This window comes from Dreissena polymorpha, chromosome 6, assembly GCF_020536995.1.
Source record: "Dreissena polymorpha isolate Duluth1 chromosome 6, UMN_Dpol_1.0, whole genome shotgun sequence".
In the NCBI taxonomy this organism is placed as follows: Eukaryota; Metazoa; Mollusca; class Bivalvia; order Myida; family Dreissenidae; genus Dreissena; species Dreissena polymorpha.
In genome coordinates, this window is record NC_068360.1 from 9,021,901 (window position 1) to 9,040,444 (window position 18,544).

Genomic DNA, 18,544 nt, shown 5'->3' on the forward strand with positions numbered 1-18,544 from the left:
TCATCATCATCATAACCAGCATCAGCATCAGCATCATCATCAGCTTTAGCATCATCATCATCAGCAGCAGCATTATCATCAACATCATCATCATCAACATCAACATCATCATCAAGTTCAACTCGATCAATTCAATCAATTAACCAATCAATTTAACCAATCAAGTTCAACTCGATCAATTCAATCAATTAACCAATCAATTTAACCAATCCATTAAAACCGATCATTGCATCAATAGATATTGTTGTTGATCATGATAATAATGATGACGCTGACGAAGCTGATAGTGTTGAAGTTGATTAGGACGACAACGGTGTTGACAACGACGACGATGGTGATGATGATGACGATAATGATATTGAAGTAAACGAATAAGAAAAAGATGATGATGTTGACGACGACGTAGACGAAAAGAAAGAAAGACAAACAATGAACACAGAAATAAGAAAAAGAAAAAGAAGTAGAAGAAGAAGAAAACAATTAATTAGAAGAAGATGAAGAAAAGGAAGAAGAAAATTACGAAAGAGAAGAAAAAGACAACGAAGAAGAAAAAGACGAAGAAGAATAAAAAGACGAAGAAGACGAAGAAGAAGCAATAGATTATGATAATGATAATGGACATTATTATGACACTGACCAGGGGGCGCTGACGGGATCTCATCCCCTACGTCCCTCATGCGTCTCTGCCCCGTGATGAAGCACTCGGTAGGATTCTCTCTGGGCATGTACACCCCGTACACCGTGAGGCCCTTCGAGTCCAGTAGGTGGGCCCTGAATGAGAGTGTGTCGACATAAGGCCCGGTTTCTCAAAGTGCCTTAATTATGCATTAATAATATTAATATGCATTTCTAAAACCGCTGTTTGCATTAGTTCGTGTTATTAATTTGCTCGTATTACTATTTAAAAGTTGATTATATTTAAAAAAAAATAGTATTTATGCTTATAATTATAAATACAATTTTCATATTAGATTTGTCATATTTTGTAACTGAACCATTTGCTCAATGCATTGCAATATGAAAACATGTTAATATAGTTTATAAGTATGGACCAAGTTAGTTACGATATCCTGATTCGAACGCTGTTAAAAACGCAGGTACTATGCAACAATACAATATTTTACTTTTTTTTATTTCTCACACGCAGTCAAATTTTAATGGCCTTTTAAATGCTTGCATATTATTAAAGTTTAATGGTCGCTTGTCCCATCATGGCGTTCGAGCATTGGGCGTTGTTTTTTAAACTGTATATTACATGATTCCGTATATCTTCGAAGTGTTTGTATGCAGGTCGCGATGTAAACTACTTGTAACGCTCCGTTAGGTTATGTTCACCGAGCCATGCATATGTACAGAATGTAACCTCAGTATGTGATGATTCATTAAAACAGTTTTGCAACGCTTGTTTATGAGCAATTCAAGGTTTTTGGTCCACAATGCACGGTGTTAAACACTAAGAGTAAACAAGCACATCGATGTAAAGTCTCATTCAAAACAAGACATAGAGTGGTCAGGTTTGGGCGTGGTGTCGAAGCTACGACCCTGAGTTCCGAAGCCAGTGTTTTACCACAAGAACACAGAACCTCTCATACAAATAAACATCGCCTTTGCTAAAGCTATCGCCTAATATTAGCCTGTTCAGTCCGCACAGGCTTATCAGGGACAGCACTTTCCGCGTTTAAGGAATGTTTAGTTTAAAGTGATATTATGGGCATGTCTCTTCTAAACATCAAGTGTGGGCGGAAAGTGTCGAACGTGATTAGACTGTGTGTACTGCAGTGTGGGCGGAAAGTGTCGAACGTGATTAGACTGTGTGTACTGCAGTGTGGGCGGAAAGTGTCGAACGTGATTAGACTGTGTGTACTGCAGTGTGGGCGGAAAGTGTCGAACGTGATTAGACTGTGTGTACTGCAGTGTGGGCGGAAAGTGTCGAACGTGATTAGACTGTGTGTACTGCAGTGTGGGCGGAAAGTGTCGAACGTGATTAGACTGTGTGTACTGCAGTGTGGGCGGAACGTGTCGAACGTGATTAGACTGTGTGTACTGCAGTGTGGGCGGAACGTGTCGAACGTGATTAGACTGTGTGTACTGGAGCCGTATTCATCAATAATAAACTCAAACTTGGACTCAAACTCAGACTTTGACTCAGACTTAGACTTACTAAAGACAGACTCAGGATTCGTATTCACGAACGCATTTGGAAATAGACTTCAATAAGATTGTGTTTTTTTAATGACGTCACGACTAAGCGAACTCTCAAGTAGGGAAAACGCGCCAAATAGTGTCAAAAATAGTAGCGGACATGTTTGATATAACTTATTGAATGGAGTGTTTGGCAGTTGAAGACAGCGAAACGAAGCGCCAGCAGGTCCAGATTGGTCCGAGCCAGAGTATGTTTTTAATGCGCTGGTTCGGGACCGCTGGAGCCTTCTATCGGCGAGTATAAGTGGCTCGGAGCCGAAAAGATTTTGGTTATTCGAAGAAAAAAATGGGACGAGGTGTCGAGCAGAATATCAGTGTAAGTTATATGTTATTATCGTATCTGTCTTGTAGTTGTAATATTTTATTTAATAGCTTACTTTTGGATTTGCTACCGATGTCGTTTTTACTAGCGCCGAATATTGCACTATGTATACAAGGGGCATAACCACTCAGCAAATTGTACTTACGGATTTCGGATGTGATTGTGGAATGTGTTTTAGTTTCAAACATTTGTTATGATTTATGGTACAGTTGCACGTTCTTTGTTTCCAAAATTTGCACAAGTGAATTGTTATTTAAGTATTAAAAATGAATATTTGTGGTTTCACGGATAAGTTTACCATTTAAGGAGGTCTATTGTTTTAGTTTTCATCTCGTACCCTGTTAGATTCGTACCCATGTGTGTTTTATTCGTATCTGATTACAATCTGCACATTTCCAAACGAACTTTTCATTTACTACACGTTTACATTGATAACTATAACCCTGTATGTCGTTTATATTAAACTAATCGACAGTCATGATGTCAAACATGAACTGTTATGTGTTTCATAAATATTGCTATACATCATACAATTGTTTTAATTAAACTTTCAGAGAATTTGGTGTCGCAAAAACTGGTGAACAGTGCCAGAAGAAGTACCAAAATTCCAAGGCTCGGTGTAAGTTAATTACTTTTTTTTGTTATGCTTTCATTTAATTAATTTTGTTGAAAAACTTATCAATTGCAATTAGTTTGTTTCAATATTACTACATGTCAAACCTAATAAATTTAACTTAATAATAATTGTCTAAATGCGTAATTGAATTAGTGTTATAAAAAGATCTGACACTTGTCAATTCATATGATTATGATTAAACTCATCAAGGAAATATGTAGGTAAGCTCACCAAAGGTGCACTAAATAACAATATTCATGAACTCGTTCACAGATATATGGTATGAATTGGCAACTTGTATCAGAATCTTTGTTTGTTGTAAATATAGCAGGGTTCGGTATTAGACAATTAAAATAAAACATTAAGATCATTAATTTTAGATCGGCAAATGAAGTTTGTGCATTTAAGGAAGTATTTCTATTCCTTTTTGTTAGATACTTTAAATCTCTTGACTATTTCAATTTTGTTGTTGAGTTCATTTATTCAAGGAATGAGTGCAAATACAAACATTGTATTTCTTGGTAATCAACTAATTATTATTATTAATGAGCATAAGTGTATGTGTGTAAGTGTTTTACGAAGTTATATGTTTGAATTAATTTTTGCGGTTAATTTTTGCAGCTTCTTCATATGCTTAACAAAGCAGTGAGCGTGCCACAACAGCCAGCAGTGAAGAACATATGGTAAATAAATAGATTATCATATATATGCAAACCATTAACCATATGTATAGAACATTGAAAATGCAAACCATATGACTTATATTGTATGCATCACATTCAACACAGTATACAATATAATAGAGATTCACCCTTATATAAAACAAAATAAAAGAAAAAAAACATGCATTTAATTAACATTAAACATTGTGTTTGAAAGTTAACACTGGGATTATTATACATTAACTTAAGTATAGTATATTAACATTAGTTGTCCATTTTATTGCATTGAAAACATCACTGGATTAAATTAATTTAGATTTTTTAAGTGACACTATATTTTTTTCATGTGATTTCAGAGTGTACCAGTCATGAAAGTAGAGGCATGAAGTGGAAAGAATGTAAGTTTTGGATATCTTTTAATTTAGATTTCAAATTGTCTAGAACAAATCTTGAAAATTAAATATTGGTAAACTTAACACTTAGATAGCTCTAATTGAAGGTATTGCAGTGCATACAATTTATTTAGAGTTAATAATTAACTTGCATGGATGGAATTCCAGTTCTTAAAACTATACTGACAATACTATCTGACAAAGCAAGTACTGTATAATATGTTATTATGTAATATGCAACAAAAGTCATGCATTTGTTGAAACATAATTAGCATCAAATATGTTAAAACTAAGTACCAATGCATAGTACCAATGCATACATAGATTATGTGATATATATATGTATTAATTTTTTAACCTTTGAAGATCATAATATGAGAACAAGTCCATTTATACAAATCACACTTTTTATCCATTTTTGCAGCGCTCACAAAGAAGACCGACAAGAGATCACAAGCCGATACCTTAACAAAACTTACAGAGAAACCGATGGGAAATAACTAAGAAAAATTAGAATAAGAAATACAAAAGTTGACTGTAGAAATTGAAATAATACATTTGGAGAAAAAGATGTGTTTAGTGTCAATACGTGACCAAGTGCTATAACTCTGACATGTAATATACTAGTAGTAGATTTATTCCCCTTTTTGTAATTAAAAGGATCTTATTATTTTTTGTGCAACTACTTCATAACTCTATTATTTCTAAAATAGATAGTCTATATTAGAAATAATAGAGTTATGGAGCAGTTGCACACAAAATAATATAAAAAAAAAAATAATTCAAAAAGGGGCATACTAATATTTCTATGATAAAAATATGATTCTATCCCTTTTTGTACTTATAAAATTCCAGTCAATATTTGTGTGCTTTAAGAAATGTAGGTTAAATATTACATTGGTCATTGTTTTATGTTACTGACAGATAAAATACATTCTACATTCAAAGAGGAATATTAGTTGAATGCGGTGTCTTGGGACACTTCTTGATATTATTTGCTTACAAGATATACATCATTGATAATAATAAAATTCTTCATTCAATGAACTGAATGAAATTCCAGAATAATGGTAGATACAGTAATGTGAATTTGAAATTAGACATCAACAAATCCTGGCATCATGCTTTCGCCCTGGCCAACTGGCAGTGAACTTGAGTGAAGCTCGTTATTCTGTAGCTGGCATCATACACAGCCTGTTAACATAAAACATGTTATATTACACTAACAAAATAAGACATATTTTTGTACATTTTTTCTTAAGTATTTGATAAAATGCTGATAAAATGTTTCCTATTTTGCTAATGACAAACTGTTAAAATAAACATACAGTTGTTTCATTAAATATTTGTGTTTAAAATAAAGTTGTATCAAAGAAAAAGGATTGCATTTAGACTTGCACATAACTGACTGTTAAGCCATACATGAACGTTGATGGTGGGAACGCCCTTTCGCCCTATGTAGACTTCTACATGGTTCACTGGCTTCTTGATATGCACATGCGTCCAATCGATGCACCCCAAAGTACTTGTAAAACCGGAAAGTTGATCATTTAAAATTGACCAATTTTTTGGAAAACTTACGATATTAATAAGTAAATAGATATTGATATAAATGGATTGTGATCGGTGCATTTATGTGCATTATATTGAATGAAAGTTCTGCCTTATGTCAGAAGTGATGCAATATGCTGATGTGTCTCAACTTGATAATCAAAAATAATGTCATCGTTTTACTATTGATTGAAAATGCAATAATATATGCATTTGAGAATAAAATATTATTTCTGTTGTTGAGTGTTTTATTAATTTACAAATAAAGTGCATTACAACAATGCACTTGCCATCAACAAATGCATATTCTACAGCATTTGTCGCTAAAAAACATTTTGTATTGGAACTCAATTACAACATAGACAGACACAAGGACAGATGCACATATGGATTCAGGTGTACCCTATATCTTCTTAGCAGGGTGTATAATATACACATTAATCATAGCACCTTTTTTAAAATTAATAAACATTAATTCACATTACATTAAAGATCAAGAATAAAAAAATAATTAAATAATCATCATAATTTATATTGAAAATGTTTGGAGAAAAAAAGGTCCCCGATGTAATTTCGAACCACCGAATAGTCGGTGATATATAATCACGAGCACCGATGCGCTACCAACTGCGTCATGGCACAGTGTAACTTTTGTCGGCATATACATATCTATAGGTAAACTCCTACATCTATAAATAGATTTGTAATAGTACTGAAATCAAAATTTATGCATAGTAAATGTCTTGTAAACGTTTTCCAATAGGTTTCCCTTTTTAGAGAATATCCATTATTATACTTTATGATACATGCAAATTAAATGTTATTACTTTTTCATTCAAACAACAAGTATTATCCATAAAATTAGTGCATGTTCTCGTTCATTAAGTTTGGAGATTATTTTCACGAAAGACAACAAACAAACGCGGAGAATTATGAATTTGACAGTTGTTTACAATAAATAAGAACAATTGCAAAATGCACACATCGCAAATGACTCACGTATCAGCGATCGCACAAAGTTCTTGTTTTGCACGAACGGCGTCGTACCAGCTGGAAATTTGACAACTTCAACTCCTTAGCTGTCAAAATATTATTGACCTGTGCACAGGTCTACATAGTTCTGGCTACCATAACTTTAAATGCCGCTTTTTTATGATTTTTGCCACGTTGCTCGGGAAAGTACACACTGCCAGGGCGACCGGAACTGGCAGAATCCGCATCGTATTGCGGCTCAACTATTCCTTGCAAATATTGCAAATAAATACGATTCCCGGTCGGGTTAAACGATACCGTTTGTAAAGCTCAATATCCCTATAAATCTCCAAAGCGTTGGTACGATCTAGATACACTCTTTCAATAATATTATTATTACGCAAGTAGCTCGTGCGGCGGCCATTTTGTAAAGTAAACGCTCAAACGACGTTACGTCATGATTGTATAGCGTAAGTCTAAACATTGTAGACTTAGCATTTGAGACTTATCTTACTGAGTCTGAGTCTAAAACTAACCATTTTATGTTTCGTGAATTAAGTTTTTTAAGGCTGAGTCTGAGTCTGAGTCAGAAACTGGAGCTGAGTCTAAGATTTGAGACTTACGTAGATTGGTGAATACGGCTCCTGCAGTGTGGGCGGAAAGTGTCGAACGTGATTAGACTGTGTGTACTGCAGTGTGGGCGGAAAGTGTCGAACGTGATTAGACTGTGTGTACTGCATTAAGACCGGTTTTCCCAGTGCGCGGCTCAAATGTACCAGCCGTTTGTGTACCTGTTATAGCGGGCACCTGTGAGGAACGAGTGCATCGTCTCGCCGTCAGTAGCGAAAATGTTGATATACCTGGAAAAAGAACAACATACATAAATTCTGATCCAAAATTTCAAAAAAATAAGATAAAAAATAATCCACAACACTGTTTTAAATGATAACTACAAATGAGATTTAATTACTTGTTGCATTAATATCCTTTAACAAAGATAACATTGTTGTTTTGAAATGTCAATGTGGCTTGATTCAGTTTTATTATATTTATTACAAGTATATGTCTGCTAAAAGTTATTGTTTGTTGAAGTTTGTTGCAGAAAACAAATAAAAGGAAAAAGAGAAGCTTTTAATTGAAATCTGCAGCCAGTTAGTCAACGAAAGAGATACACGGGTAAAATATATAGATACCATGTGCTAAAAAGAGAGAACGTAAACAAAGCAATAGATCGGTTTCAAGATGTAGGTGTAAACATAGCAAAGGGAGAAAGCTCGAGAAAACCCTGTCACCGTTTGTACCTGTAACTAATTCGAGTTTGTTCCCTTTCAAACACACTAAAAAGAAGACATATCAACAAATTAATGTTAATACAAAACGCATAACCAATTCAATCTCTCTTGCCATTTTTTCAAAAACAATTATACGAAATTGTATGTTTTCATTTAATTTTATACTGTAACAGTTAAATACTGCTATTTCGATTGATGTGACCGTCAAAATAGTACTCAGAAGAAAAGGTCCAAATATATTTTGTGATAATAATTTCTGCATTAAATAATATACTGTACATTAAAGAATTCCTTTACGATTATATCAATCAATTTGTGTAAATATGTCTTGATCACGGACATGAAGGAGCGAGCATTAACATTGTTAGTAAAAACTTATACACACATTAATTTGGTTTTGAATAATAAACAGGTTTGTGTTTTTGCATTAAAACGCATTAATTTATAAATAAAACTCACAGCAGATAAACAAAATCGCATTACTGGATGCACTTGCCATATGAAATGTTATTGTTTTCTTTAAATTCATTTATGAACAAAATATATAAAACAATGTACTTACTCTTTCGATGTTTGAAACAAAGAGTTGTTCCTTATTTCTTCAGCGCCTGAAAAAATATCAATTAGAAAATAGTTATCATTTCATGACCCACACAAATGTATTGTTAAAGTATTCGAACCATTACAAGCCCTTTTAATTCCGGCAAATTTCGACGAAGACGTAACCATGGTAACCACGCACGGTTAAATCTAATAGTTTGCATGAGAATCCATGAATGAAATGAAATGAAAAGTATGAGGAGTTTAATATCTTCATATATTGCTTTTGGGAGAACATTCGTTTGATTATATGGAAAAAAAAACTAATAAAGGCTGTAATGATAAGAAGAATCATTTAACAAAACACGTAAATATCTTAATGCATTCTGTCGAATGTCGTTTGTTGATGAGCTATGGTGGATTTTATTGCCGACACCGTTTATTTTAACAATGTGTGTATATGTTGCTGCAACAATCCGTTTTGGTTTGTGTTACGGTGGAGTAAAATTGTGCTATATGTTGTTATGGTTAACTACGGTCATATGATGTAATTTGTGTAACCAATTAATACTTTCATGCTATAAGTACATTGCCTGGATTATAATATAAACAGTGAAGCTAGTTTCGCTCGATTGGTCATTGTCGACTCAGGTGATACTTAAAAGTACCACGGGTACTCTTACGTATACTACAAAGTACCGGGTACGTTAAATACAAAAAAGTACCCCGGAGCGTAGTCGGTGCCTCTTAGCGTGTTTTCCGTTCTCGTGTTAAATTGTAGAAAACTTAAGCGTGTCCGTGGTACTTAAAAGAGGTACATGAGCCGACAACGACACATTGAGCGATAGTTTCATATAAATCATATGATGTTTTTACCATAGTAATACAATACGTACGCTTGTTGTTTTCCCTTCGAAGGTCATATGCATTTACCGGGGCTGAGTGGGTCCTTTGTCGGGCCCGCAATAACCTGCAAATCAATAAAGGATGATACAATGAGACGCGTTGTGAGAAAACGGTGCTTCATTTATGTGCGTTAAGTGTCATCTCTGATTAGCCTGTGTAGTCCGCACAGGCTTATCAGGGACGACACTTTCCAATTGTATGGCATTTTTCGTTTAAAGGAAGACTCTTCTACACGAAAATCCGGTTTAGGCGGAAAGTGTCGTCCCTGATTAGCCTGTGCGGACTTCACAGGCTAATCTGGGACGACACTTTACGCACATGCATTAAACCCAGATTTCTCAGAACGCGACTCCAATTTTCCTTTTTCTTTTAGTTCTTAATGATGGATTGTACCGAATAAATAAGGTGTGCGTATTTTGATTTTTTTTAATTTTGTTTTGCCTTGAAGTTCATTTTACTTTTACATGAATTTGTCGCATTGTGGCTTATTTTGAAATCGTATTAAATATATATCGATACGTAAAGAACGTCTCGAGCACCTCCGATAAGATTGAGAATCATTTAGAAATGTGTGTAATGTACATAAAATTATTCAAGATAAAAATAAAGAAGTCTGGTTTTGGGTTTCACAAAGGATCATATTATGATTTTGTTTGTATAGTTTCACCGAAGAGCAAACTTTAAATGAATTGTATTTGTTTAGTTAATTAACAGTTGAAGATATTGTTGATACAATTTAATAATATTTTCATAACGGTTATACTTAAAAGTGTTATTTGATGCTCAACTTAATATTTAATATGAAATAATACGCTTGTGAAAATTGATATTTATTGATTTGATTGAAACAAATGATTAAAGTCAAATTTAAAATGTGCTTGTTTAGAAGAACCTGTCTTGCTCTAACAATGGCCTGACATGTGAACATTTGGTCGAGTTTTTTTAATATTTTGATTTTCACGTTTTATGATTCACGTGTTTTTCAAAATCATATGATTATACACGTGGTTTTGCTTTGATATCATTAACTTATAATAAATGTTTAAATATGCTGAAATTAGGCAAATTGCTATAATTGTTTTTTGATTTAAAATCTTGATATGGACCATTTTCAATAAAATTAATATTAAAGGCCTCTCTATAAAGCTATCTTCGTCTTGGTCATGCTACTTGAACGTATACCTCTACTTTCAGAAATGCAATACTTTGTGCTAAAGCGTAACATTATGTTCTCAATATACACATGAGCCGTGATTTGTAAAATGAGGGTTTAATGCATGTGCGTTAAGTATCGTCCAGGATTAGCCTGTGAATTCCACACAGGCTAATCAAGGACAATCCTTTCCGCCTAAGCTTGATATTTTCTTAGAAGATACTTTCTTTTCACATAAAGTATCATAAAAGCTTAAAGTGTCGTCCCTGATTAGCCTGTGCGGGCTGCACAGGCTAATCTGGGACGACATTTTACGCACATGCATTAAACTCCCCTTTCACAGAGCACGGCTCATATATATGAACTCAAATACACTCTGATCTATACCAGACTGACTATGCGTTTTGTAAAACGTGCATGACCAATTAAACATTCGACGACGTGCAATGTGCTAGTCATAATAAAACATATGTTGTTTGAATACAAATGTTGAGAATGATTGACAGTGCATTTTGACCTGAAAACTGTTTCAATAAAACCTCATTCACGGTGATAAGGCGATTACCACAACTATTCCGCTCACCGTCAAAATTGTATACTTTTGATAAGAGCACCGTATCCTTCTGACGAAAAGAAACATGTCGGACGAAGCAATATCAGGTAAGTGGGTGACAAAATGTTTTATTATAAGACACTGCAAAATGATTGCCACTTGCGAAGCTCTCCATCGAATTTCTGAACCAATATGTCATCTATTTAAAAGTTTACCAGTCATGAAATATTTAGTATGAGTTTGAAATAGTGTTTACAAAAAGTCGTGTTTTTTCGTTCTTGTGAGAAAAATGTAAGAATCAGATGATTGTCGATGTGTCAAACCTGATTTGACAGACTTAAATCATTGTATATATAAAAAGAACATGTCATGCGAGCCTGTTTGCTTTAATATCTGTTAAAGGCCTAATTGTTTGGTGAAAACATGCATCACTAACACAAATATCGATGCACCGCGCAACACTGATTATAAACACCGTATTTATATTCCGTGTAACTGAAATTCGTGGCACCGCTAAATTCTGCACATGGTTTTAAATGTTAAGCTAGAAAGAGCCATCGTGAGCTAAATTTATTTACGATAACCTTCCATTAATAAAAGTTACATGTCCCAGAATTGATCTTGAAAATGATGGCATGCTTGCACCAACAACGGTTCACCGGGATCGATGGTCTTGCTTTCCAGTACGTGGAGGGCACATGTTTAAGTCTCATGTTTCAATTTATCTATATTGTTGGGGTTTATATACAATCATTATTAATAATTATTATTTATTGATTTCAGATTCATAATCCGAAAAAAGATCTCCAGCTACGATTATGGTATATTAGCAAATGTCGGTGTAAAACTAACCGAAGGAAATAATAAATTTAGTTATGTATAGTGTACAAAGTAATGTTGCATTGGTTAAATTTACTGAAATATGAATTTGGTGTTTGTGGCCAAAACCAAAGATGCCTTCGACTACTTATATCAGAAACAAAGGGGTAACAAATATATAAAAAAAACTTATTTGAGACTGTCTATAGAAGCTTGTGAGTGCATGTCTCCATAGATAAGACATTATAGCGCGGTACGTTTTAACGAAATGTAAAAGTTCGAATCATATATAGTTATTTCCGTCAAGTATTAAAAGAACAATTGAAAACAAATATTTTCAAAGTACACTGAACTATTGCTTTGAAACCGTTTGTACACTTGTTAACGTCTCTTCCTTCTGAAAGACAAAATATCAGAATAAAGCGGTGCCAAAAAATCATAAAGACACGGTGCTTTTACGGACATTGTTGAGCGGTGTCCATATTTCTATAATGTCAGTGTTGAGCGGTGCATACTTGCTAACACGTGTAAATGTAAAAATCACAGTTATATTCAATAAAGCATGCCATAATGTGTTGTAAATTGATTCTTCTACCATAAAATACAGTTTAACAAAAACAATATTTCATTTAAATTGTTTAAAATCTGCAAAAAAATACAATTTTTCGCGTCATGAAAGTCACTTCTTTCACGACATGCTCAAATTGTTTTCACTATTTTGAAGTTAATAGCGACTCAATTTTGATGCGGTAAACGGCAATTAGATGTAAAGTATGTACTTCGTTCGATGGAATATTTTTTATCTTCAACTTAACTTCATTTCTCGTTTTTTTCTTTCATTTCTAGACTCGCCAAAAAGTTTGCGGCCATGTTTTTGACAGAAGGATACGGTGCTCTTGTCAGAAGTATAAAATTTCGACGGTGAGCGGAAAAGTTGTGGTATTCGCCCTATCATCGTGTCATTAGGAACGGAGCGAAAGCCAAAAGCAATGTTTGAAACTCAACACAATGCATAAAAATATCAATTCAACTCGTAGACACATTCACACCAACCAATGAGGTCTTATTAAAACAGTCCCCGTGTCTACTTACGTGGTTCTCGTCGGACGGCCGTATTTCCCGAGAATCTCTTCGTTTTCGTTCATGTTCCTCAAGTCTGTCGCCGACAGGTATTGGTGAGTGCTGTTCGGACGATAAAACTCCCGACGGCCGTTCAGGTGCCGACGGCGAGGTGCTGCCGTCGGACGCCGTCGGCTGCTCGCGCTGCTTAGCAACGCGCGCTCGAAGTTGATTACCCCGTGCTCTTGTTCAAACTGTCGGTAGAAAACATGTCTACGTGCTTGTAGGTTTCCATGTGTACCTTATTCACATTGATTGATACGATAATTGTACGAATGTTTTAAACAACAGACGTACACTTCCGTGTTTACGTCAGGATTCAACTTGTGTGACCTATCCGGACGTACTTTTCGTAGGAGGGACACCCAATTCGGTACTTATGCTTTGACAAAACGTAGTGTTCTATAGTCTAGTGAGCTCAACTGAATTTAGTTGCATGCAGCCTTCCGCTTCAGAAGTACCGAAATTCAAATACAATAGGTAAGCTGGGTATCGAACCTGAGTGTCCGCAGTTATAAGTGGTTGTAAAAAACATGATCGTTAAAGGGGCATTAAAATGACATTCTTCCTATCTGACTAAAAAAAATACATGTTCCTGACACAGATTATTTGATCCAAAGAAAACAACGTGTAAACAAGCATATATACTAAACATTTTATAGATTCGATCGGTGATCAAGTGTCTATAATGCATAAAGGGACCGGAGCATGATACGGCCCCAAAATGTAGAACAAAAGACGCAAACATGGATCCAGTTCTAAGGGAATGTATTTAACTCTTTCAGTGCTGTAACCAAATTTTGAAGGCCTTTGCAAACAGTTTGGATCCAGATGAGACGCCACAGAACGTGGCGTCTCATCAGGATCAAAACTGTTTGCTGTTCTTATTGTATCCTTTGAAAAAAATCGAAGAAAATGCTAATTTTAGAAATTCAGCAGAAGACATTTTTGCAGACGACAAATTTCCCAGCATGAAAAAGGTTTAAGCTATCAAATGAGCCGCGTCGTGTGAAAATGGGTTCTTATGCAATATGAGATCAGCGTAACCCCAGCACAGCCTGCTTATTTGCACTGACTGGTCAGTGGCTACCCTGTCTGGTGATGTGATCGCGAAACCTTATTTAACATTATAGCAGGTCGCTCCCGACCAGACCGCTGAGGCTGACCCATATGGCATAAGACCCATTTTCGAATGACGTGTCTGAAATACAAAAGGCTGTCCTATGCCCTCCCTGGGTACCTCTTGGGTCAGTGGAAACATAAATATCGCAAAAATATTGGAAATATTGTTGCTTAAATTTTATCTTAAATTGATCAATTTAAAAGCGATGAAGTACTTATTTTACAAATGAGATGTTTGAGTAATTACTTTAATTATCCATTCATGCCTAGCGTCCTGAAAAAAGGACATTGCAAACAGCGTAGACCCAGATGAGACGCCGCATGATGCGGCGTCTCATCTGGGTCTGCGCTGTTTGCTTGAAGGAATTTCAGTAAGTAATATTCTAAATATAGAAATAAATATACTAGACATCCTTAATTTTAAAAATAAATTGATCCAATTTAGAAGGATGGGAGAGTCCACTAGACATAAATGGGTTAAATAAAAAGGCGTCTTCAAACTGTTCCAGTTTTCGCCTTGTCTTTTAGAGCCAGCACAGTGTCCGTACCCCAGTCGATTTCATTGTCAATCTTAAACTGATTTATCCGAAGTTGACAGCCACTTTAATGATAATACAGATGAGTCTTCATTTATAATTGGCATACAGCGCTCAGAGGAATTTGCCGTTTACCTTTAAATACTGCAATGACTTTTATTCCAAACTTATCCCACGAAAATCTACTTCAACACAAAGTCGGGCTTCAAAGTCACGGACACGTTGTGCTTATCCACGTCGTTTAGCGGCTTTTTATTGATCTTACGCTCTTTCAATAAACCTCAGACAAAACAACGGTTCGGTTAATGAATTCGTTAATTAAACAATACATCCATATATAATGTGAAACGGTCCATGGTACACGAAAATTTGACGCATTCAAATCATCGGTTTGTATACCAGTCTTATCTAACTGGGCTCGAGCCAAACTAAACGATCTCATATACACCGCCATTGCATTTTTGACTTCATTCACAATCTGCATATACACAGTACTTTGACGCGGAACAGATGACTTATTCCTTCTTATTTGTTCATTTGGTTAACAGGAAAATATTACTCATTTAAAACTGACGATTTGCATTTCCAAACAGTGAATCATGATAGATAATTTTCCCTGTCTTGACGTTATTGTTTGCCTCGAATTTCTCCAATTAAAAAAAAACAAACAGTGAAAAACATTACTAAAACAACCTTTTATTTTTTCGTCAGTTTATTATTTTCCTTAGAGTTGTATTCACACGTGACTTAAAATCGATAATTTACCCCAAAAAAACACAAATATTGTACGTGTATTTGCCCTCCGAAATAAATCAAATATTTTACATACATACGTTTAGCAGCTCCGTTCACTACCGGAAAAGTATAACCATTTAAGATTGTTTTTACATTACGCCCATCGTATCCGTAACAATAACCAGCATATCGTACATGATAATAAAGGTAAGACAATCTTATTGATGTATGACCATCCGCAATAATTTCAAAACGAACTGTATTGAAAACGTAGTTACCGGTAAATCTATTAAACTATATCAATAATGCAAGCAAGGACTTAAAGCGACAAATGCCTCCCTCTCTCCAAAAACAGGTATATGCTTTTACATAATGCATTAGACGCATCGGTTATGTCAATATATGAAGTGAAATTAGAATACGTCAATACAAATACATTAACGCCCAACCCCCGCCCCCATAGGAAAAATAAACAAAAGGTAACAGTTGTGTTTCCATGAAATAAAATATGGACCTGTACTTTGCACATCCCATCAAGGTCACTAATTATAATTTAATACTAATATAAATTCAATGTTTCGCATTTTTCTTTCTACAGTCACAGAATTCTCAGACGGTCTATATGCAACCAAATTATTTTCAAACTAGACGAATTATAATAAAGAAAGAGGTCATTAAATCATCAATTAGTCTTTAAAATGGTGACAGAGATCGAATTTAAAAAATATCCGAAACAAGTCAAATATGTCCAAAATTTTAAACGTAATTAGTATTATACAAATTATGTTTTTAAATATAAACAAGGTCATAATACCTTGCCGGTAGGGAAGAGTTTATTCGTAAATAACGGTGACTCCCCGCTATGAGTGACCTCCCTTTGAACGTCGGATACCCAGTAGGGGGCGCCGTGCGACTCAAAGTTCTCATTGTTGACTAGAATGCTGTAGGCCTCCTCAACGTCCTGTTGATAGTGCTCGTCCTTGTTGAACGAAAACTGGCCCGGTGGAAGGGGCTTAGCTCCTGGAAATCAACATCTACATGTTAGATACGAGTACAAGTATAAAAACAGTAGCCCTACGGATAATATTAGTAAACAGTAGACCGAACGAAATTAGTTAGTTATTAGGAAGTCCCTTTTTACCAAAAATCTAGTTTAAGCGGAAAGTGTCGTCCCTGATTAGCATGTGCGAACTGCACAGGCTAATCTGGGACGACACTTTACGCACATGCATTATGCCCCGTTTTTTCAGAACAAGACAGATTTATTTACCATTATCCTCCGCTTTAACAGTATTTTAAAAGTATTACGTCGGTAGGTCATCTCACTTTTCATGGCTAATCTGATTTAAAAGATCTATCGCACATGCTCGTGCCAAAACTTACAACTGTCCCAATTACATTAGAGGTTTGGGATAAAGGTCGCATAACTAATTTCAATACCAGTATCCCCATCATGCTTGCGGTATGGCTGGGAATCGAACCTGAGATTCTGGGATTTGTGGTCAAGCGCTTTATAAAATTAGCAAAATAGCGCTGCGATGGTCAATTAATTTGACGATACTTATGTACACTTAAAACCACCCATTATTATGTATTTTTTTTACCATTGATTGTGCTTACTATCACGTTTTTTTTACAAGACGGATTTGTCGAGCATTACATTTCTAGCTCTCTGCCAGAGTTTTTGAAAGGCTTAACATGCTCCAATCAACCTGTTCCTAAATGTAATTGGGAAAAAAGCACGTTCAATGCCCTATGTACTTTATTTTCATAATCGTAAGCATCAATTGCTTTATACGACGATATGGTAATTACTCTGTCATTACAGATTAATAACTACCCTTTAATTGAAAATGAAAATATGATGTTGATCCCGATCAGTTTGTTTCAACTCACAGCTAACTTCAAACATGAACCCTCGTTGGTTTGTATCACCGACGGTGAGTTATCCATCAAGGTGAGTTGGTTCAAAACTGTACATAAGTAATGTTCAATAAAATCAATACCGATTCAAAACGGACGGCGTATTTTCCTCTCGTTACTAAAATATGCATTTTCCACTCGACATAAACTACACAAACGAAATAAAAATCGGAGCGCGTGTTCTGTGTGTGGTTTCAGCAAGAAGGCAGACGCATTTTGATTATTATACTCGCTGTTTGACAAGAAACCATTGTTTAAGTACGCAATAAAAATACAATGTATTTGAGCGGAGCATTATAAAGTGAATTTTTCGTCTCAACTGCAACCCTGTTGTCAGAGAATAAAAATAATTTGCTTGTGTTTTACGCATTTCCCATCGGGCAACAAATTCTAATAGTGCTCATACATGGATATTGAGCCACTCGGGCAAGCACTTTCAGTTTTTATCAATTCCGATCCGAATTAGAATTCGTTCTTTATGAACATATAAACAACAATTAATCGAACATTATCTCCGAAACATTTAAAACTTAAACCTATTTATGCCTAGCGTCTAGAAAAAAATGCCTTGGCAAACAGCGTAGACCCAGATGAGACGCCGCATGATGCGGCGTCTCATCAGGGTCTGCGCTGTTTGTTTTAAGGAATTTCTGTAAGAAGTATTCAAAATATAGAAATAAATATTCTAGACAATCCCTAATTATGGAAATAAATTGATCCAATTTAAAAGGATGGGAGAGTCCACTAGGCATAAATGGGTTAATAAAACTTCGAAACGCCACAAACCAATTCGTGTATAAAATAAAAATCGGAGCGCGTGTTCTGTGTGTGGTTTCAGCAAGAAGGCAGACGCATTTTGATTATTATACTCGCTGTTTGACAAGAAACCATTGTTTAAGTACGCAATAAAAATACAATGTATTTGAGCGGAGCATTATAAAGTGAATTTTTCGTCTCAACTGCAACCCTGTTGTCAGAGAATAAAAATAATTTGCTTGTGTTTTACGCATTTCCCATCGGGCAACAAATTCTAATAGTGCTCATACATGGATATTGAGCCACTCGGGCAAGCACTTTCAGTTTTTATCGATTCCGATCCGAATTAGAATTCGTTCTTTATGAACATATA

At 35.1% G+C, this 18,544-nt stretch overlaps 1 protein-coding gene and 1 long non-coding RNA gene across 4 annotated transcripts in view; one reads left to right on the plus strand and one right to left on the minus strand.

Annotated features, from left to right (window-relative positions):
* LOC127834094 (uncharacterized) overlaps positions 1-18,544 on the minus strand; it is a 36,204-nt gene that overhangs the window by 6,958 nt on the left and 10,702 nt on the right. For 2 of the 3 annotated variants that reach the window (XM_052359695.1, XM_052359697.1), the window contains exons 2-8: positions 16,307-16,512; positions 13,073-13,293; positions 9,446-9,519; positions 8,572-8,617; positions 8,019-8,054; positions 7,509-7,577; positions 638-771 (exon numbers count right to left, since the gene is read on the minus strand). In XM_052359695.1, the coding sequence (XP_052215655.1) occupies positions 638-771; positions 7,509-7,577; positions 8,019-8,054; positions 8,572-8,617; positions 9,446-9,519; positions 13,073-13,293; positions 16,307-16,512 (786 nt within the window). The remainder of the gene's footprint in view (positions 1-637; positions 772-7,508; positions 7,578-8,018; positions 8,055-8,571; positions 8,618-9,445; positions 9,520-13,072; positions 13,294-16,306; positions 16,513-18,544) is intronic. The other variant, XM_052359696.1, reaches the window with a different exon arrangement.
* LOC127834095 (uncharacterized) lies at positions 2,624-5,983 on the plus strand. Its single transcript, XR_008027806.1, has 5 exons — positions 2,624-2,727; positions 3,079-3,143; positions 3,762-3,823; positions 4,159-4,200; positions 4,619-5,983. It is a non-coding gene; the product is annotated as an uncharacterized LOC127834095 (long non-coding RNA).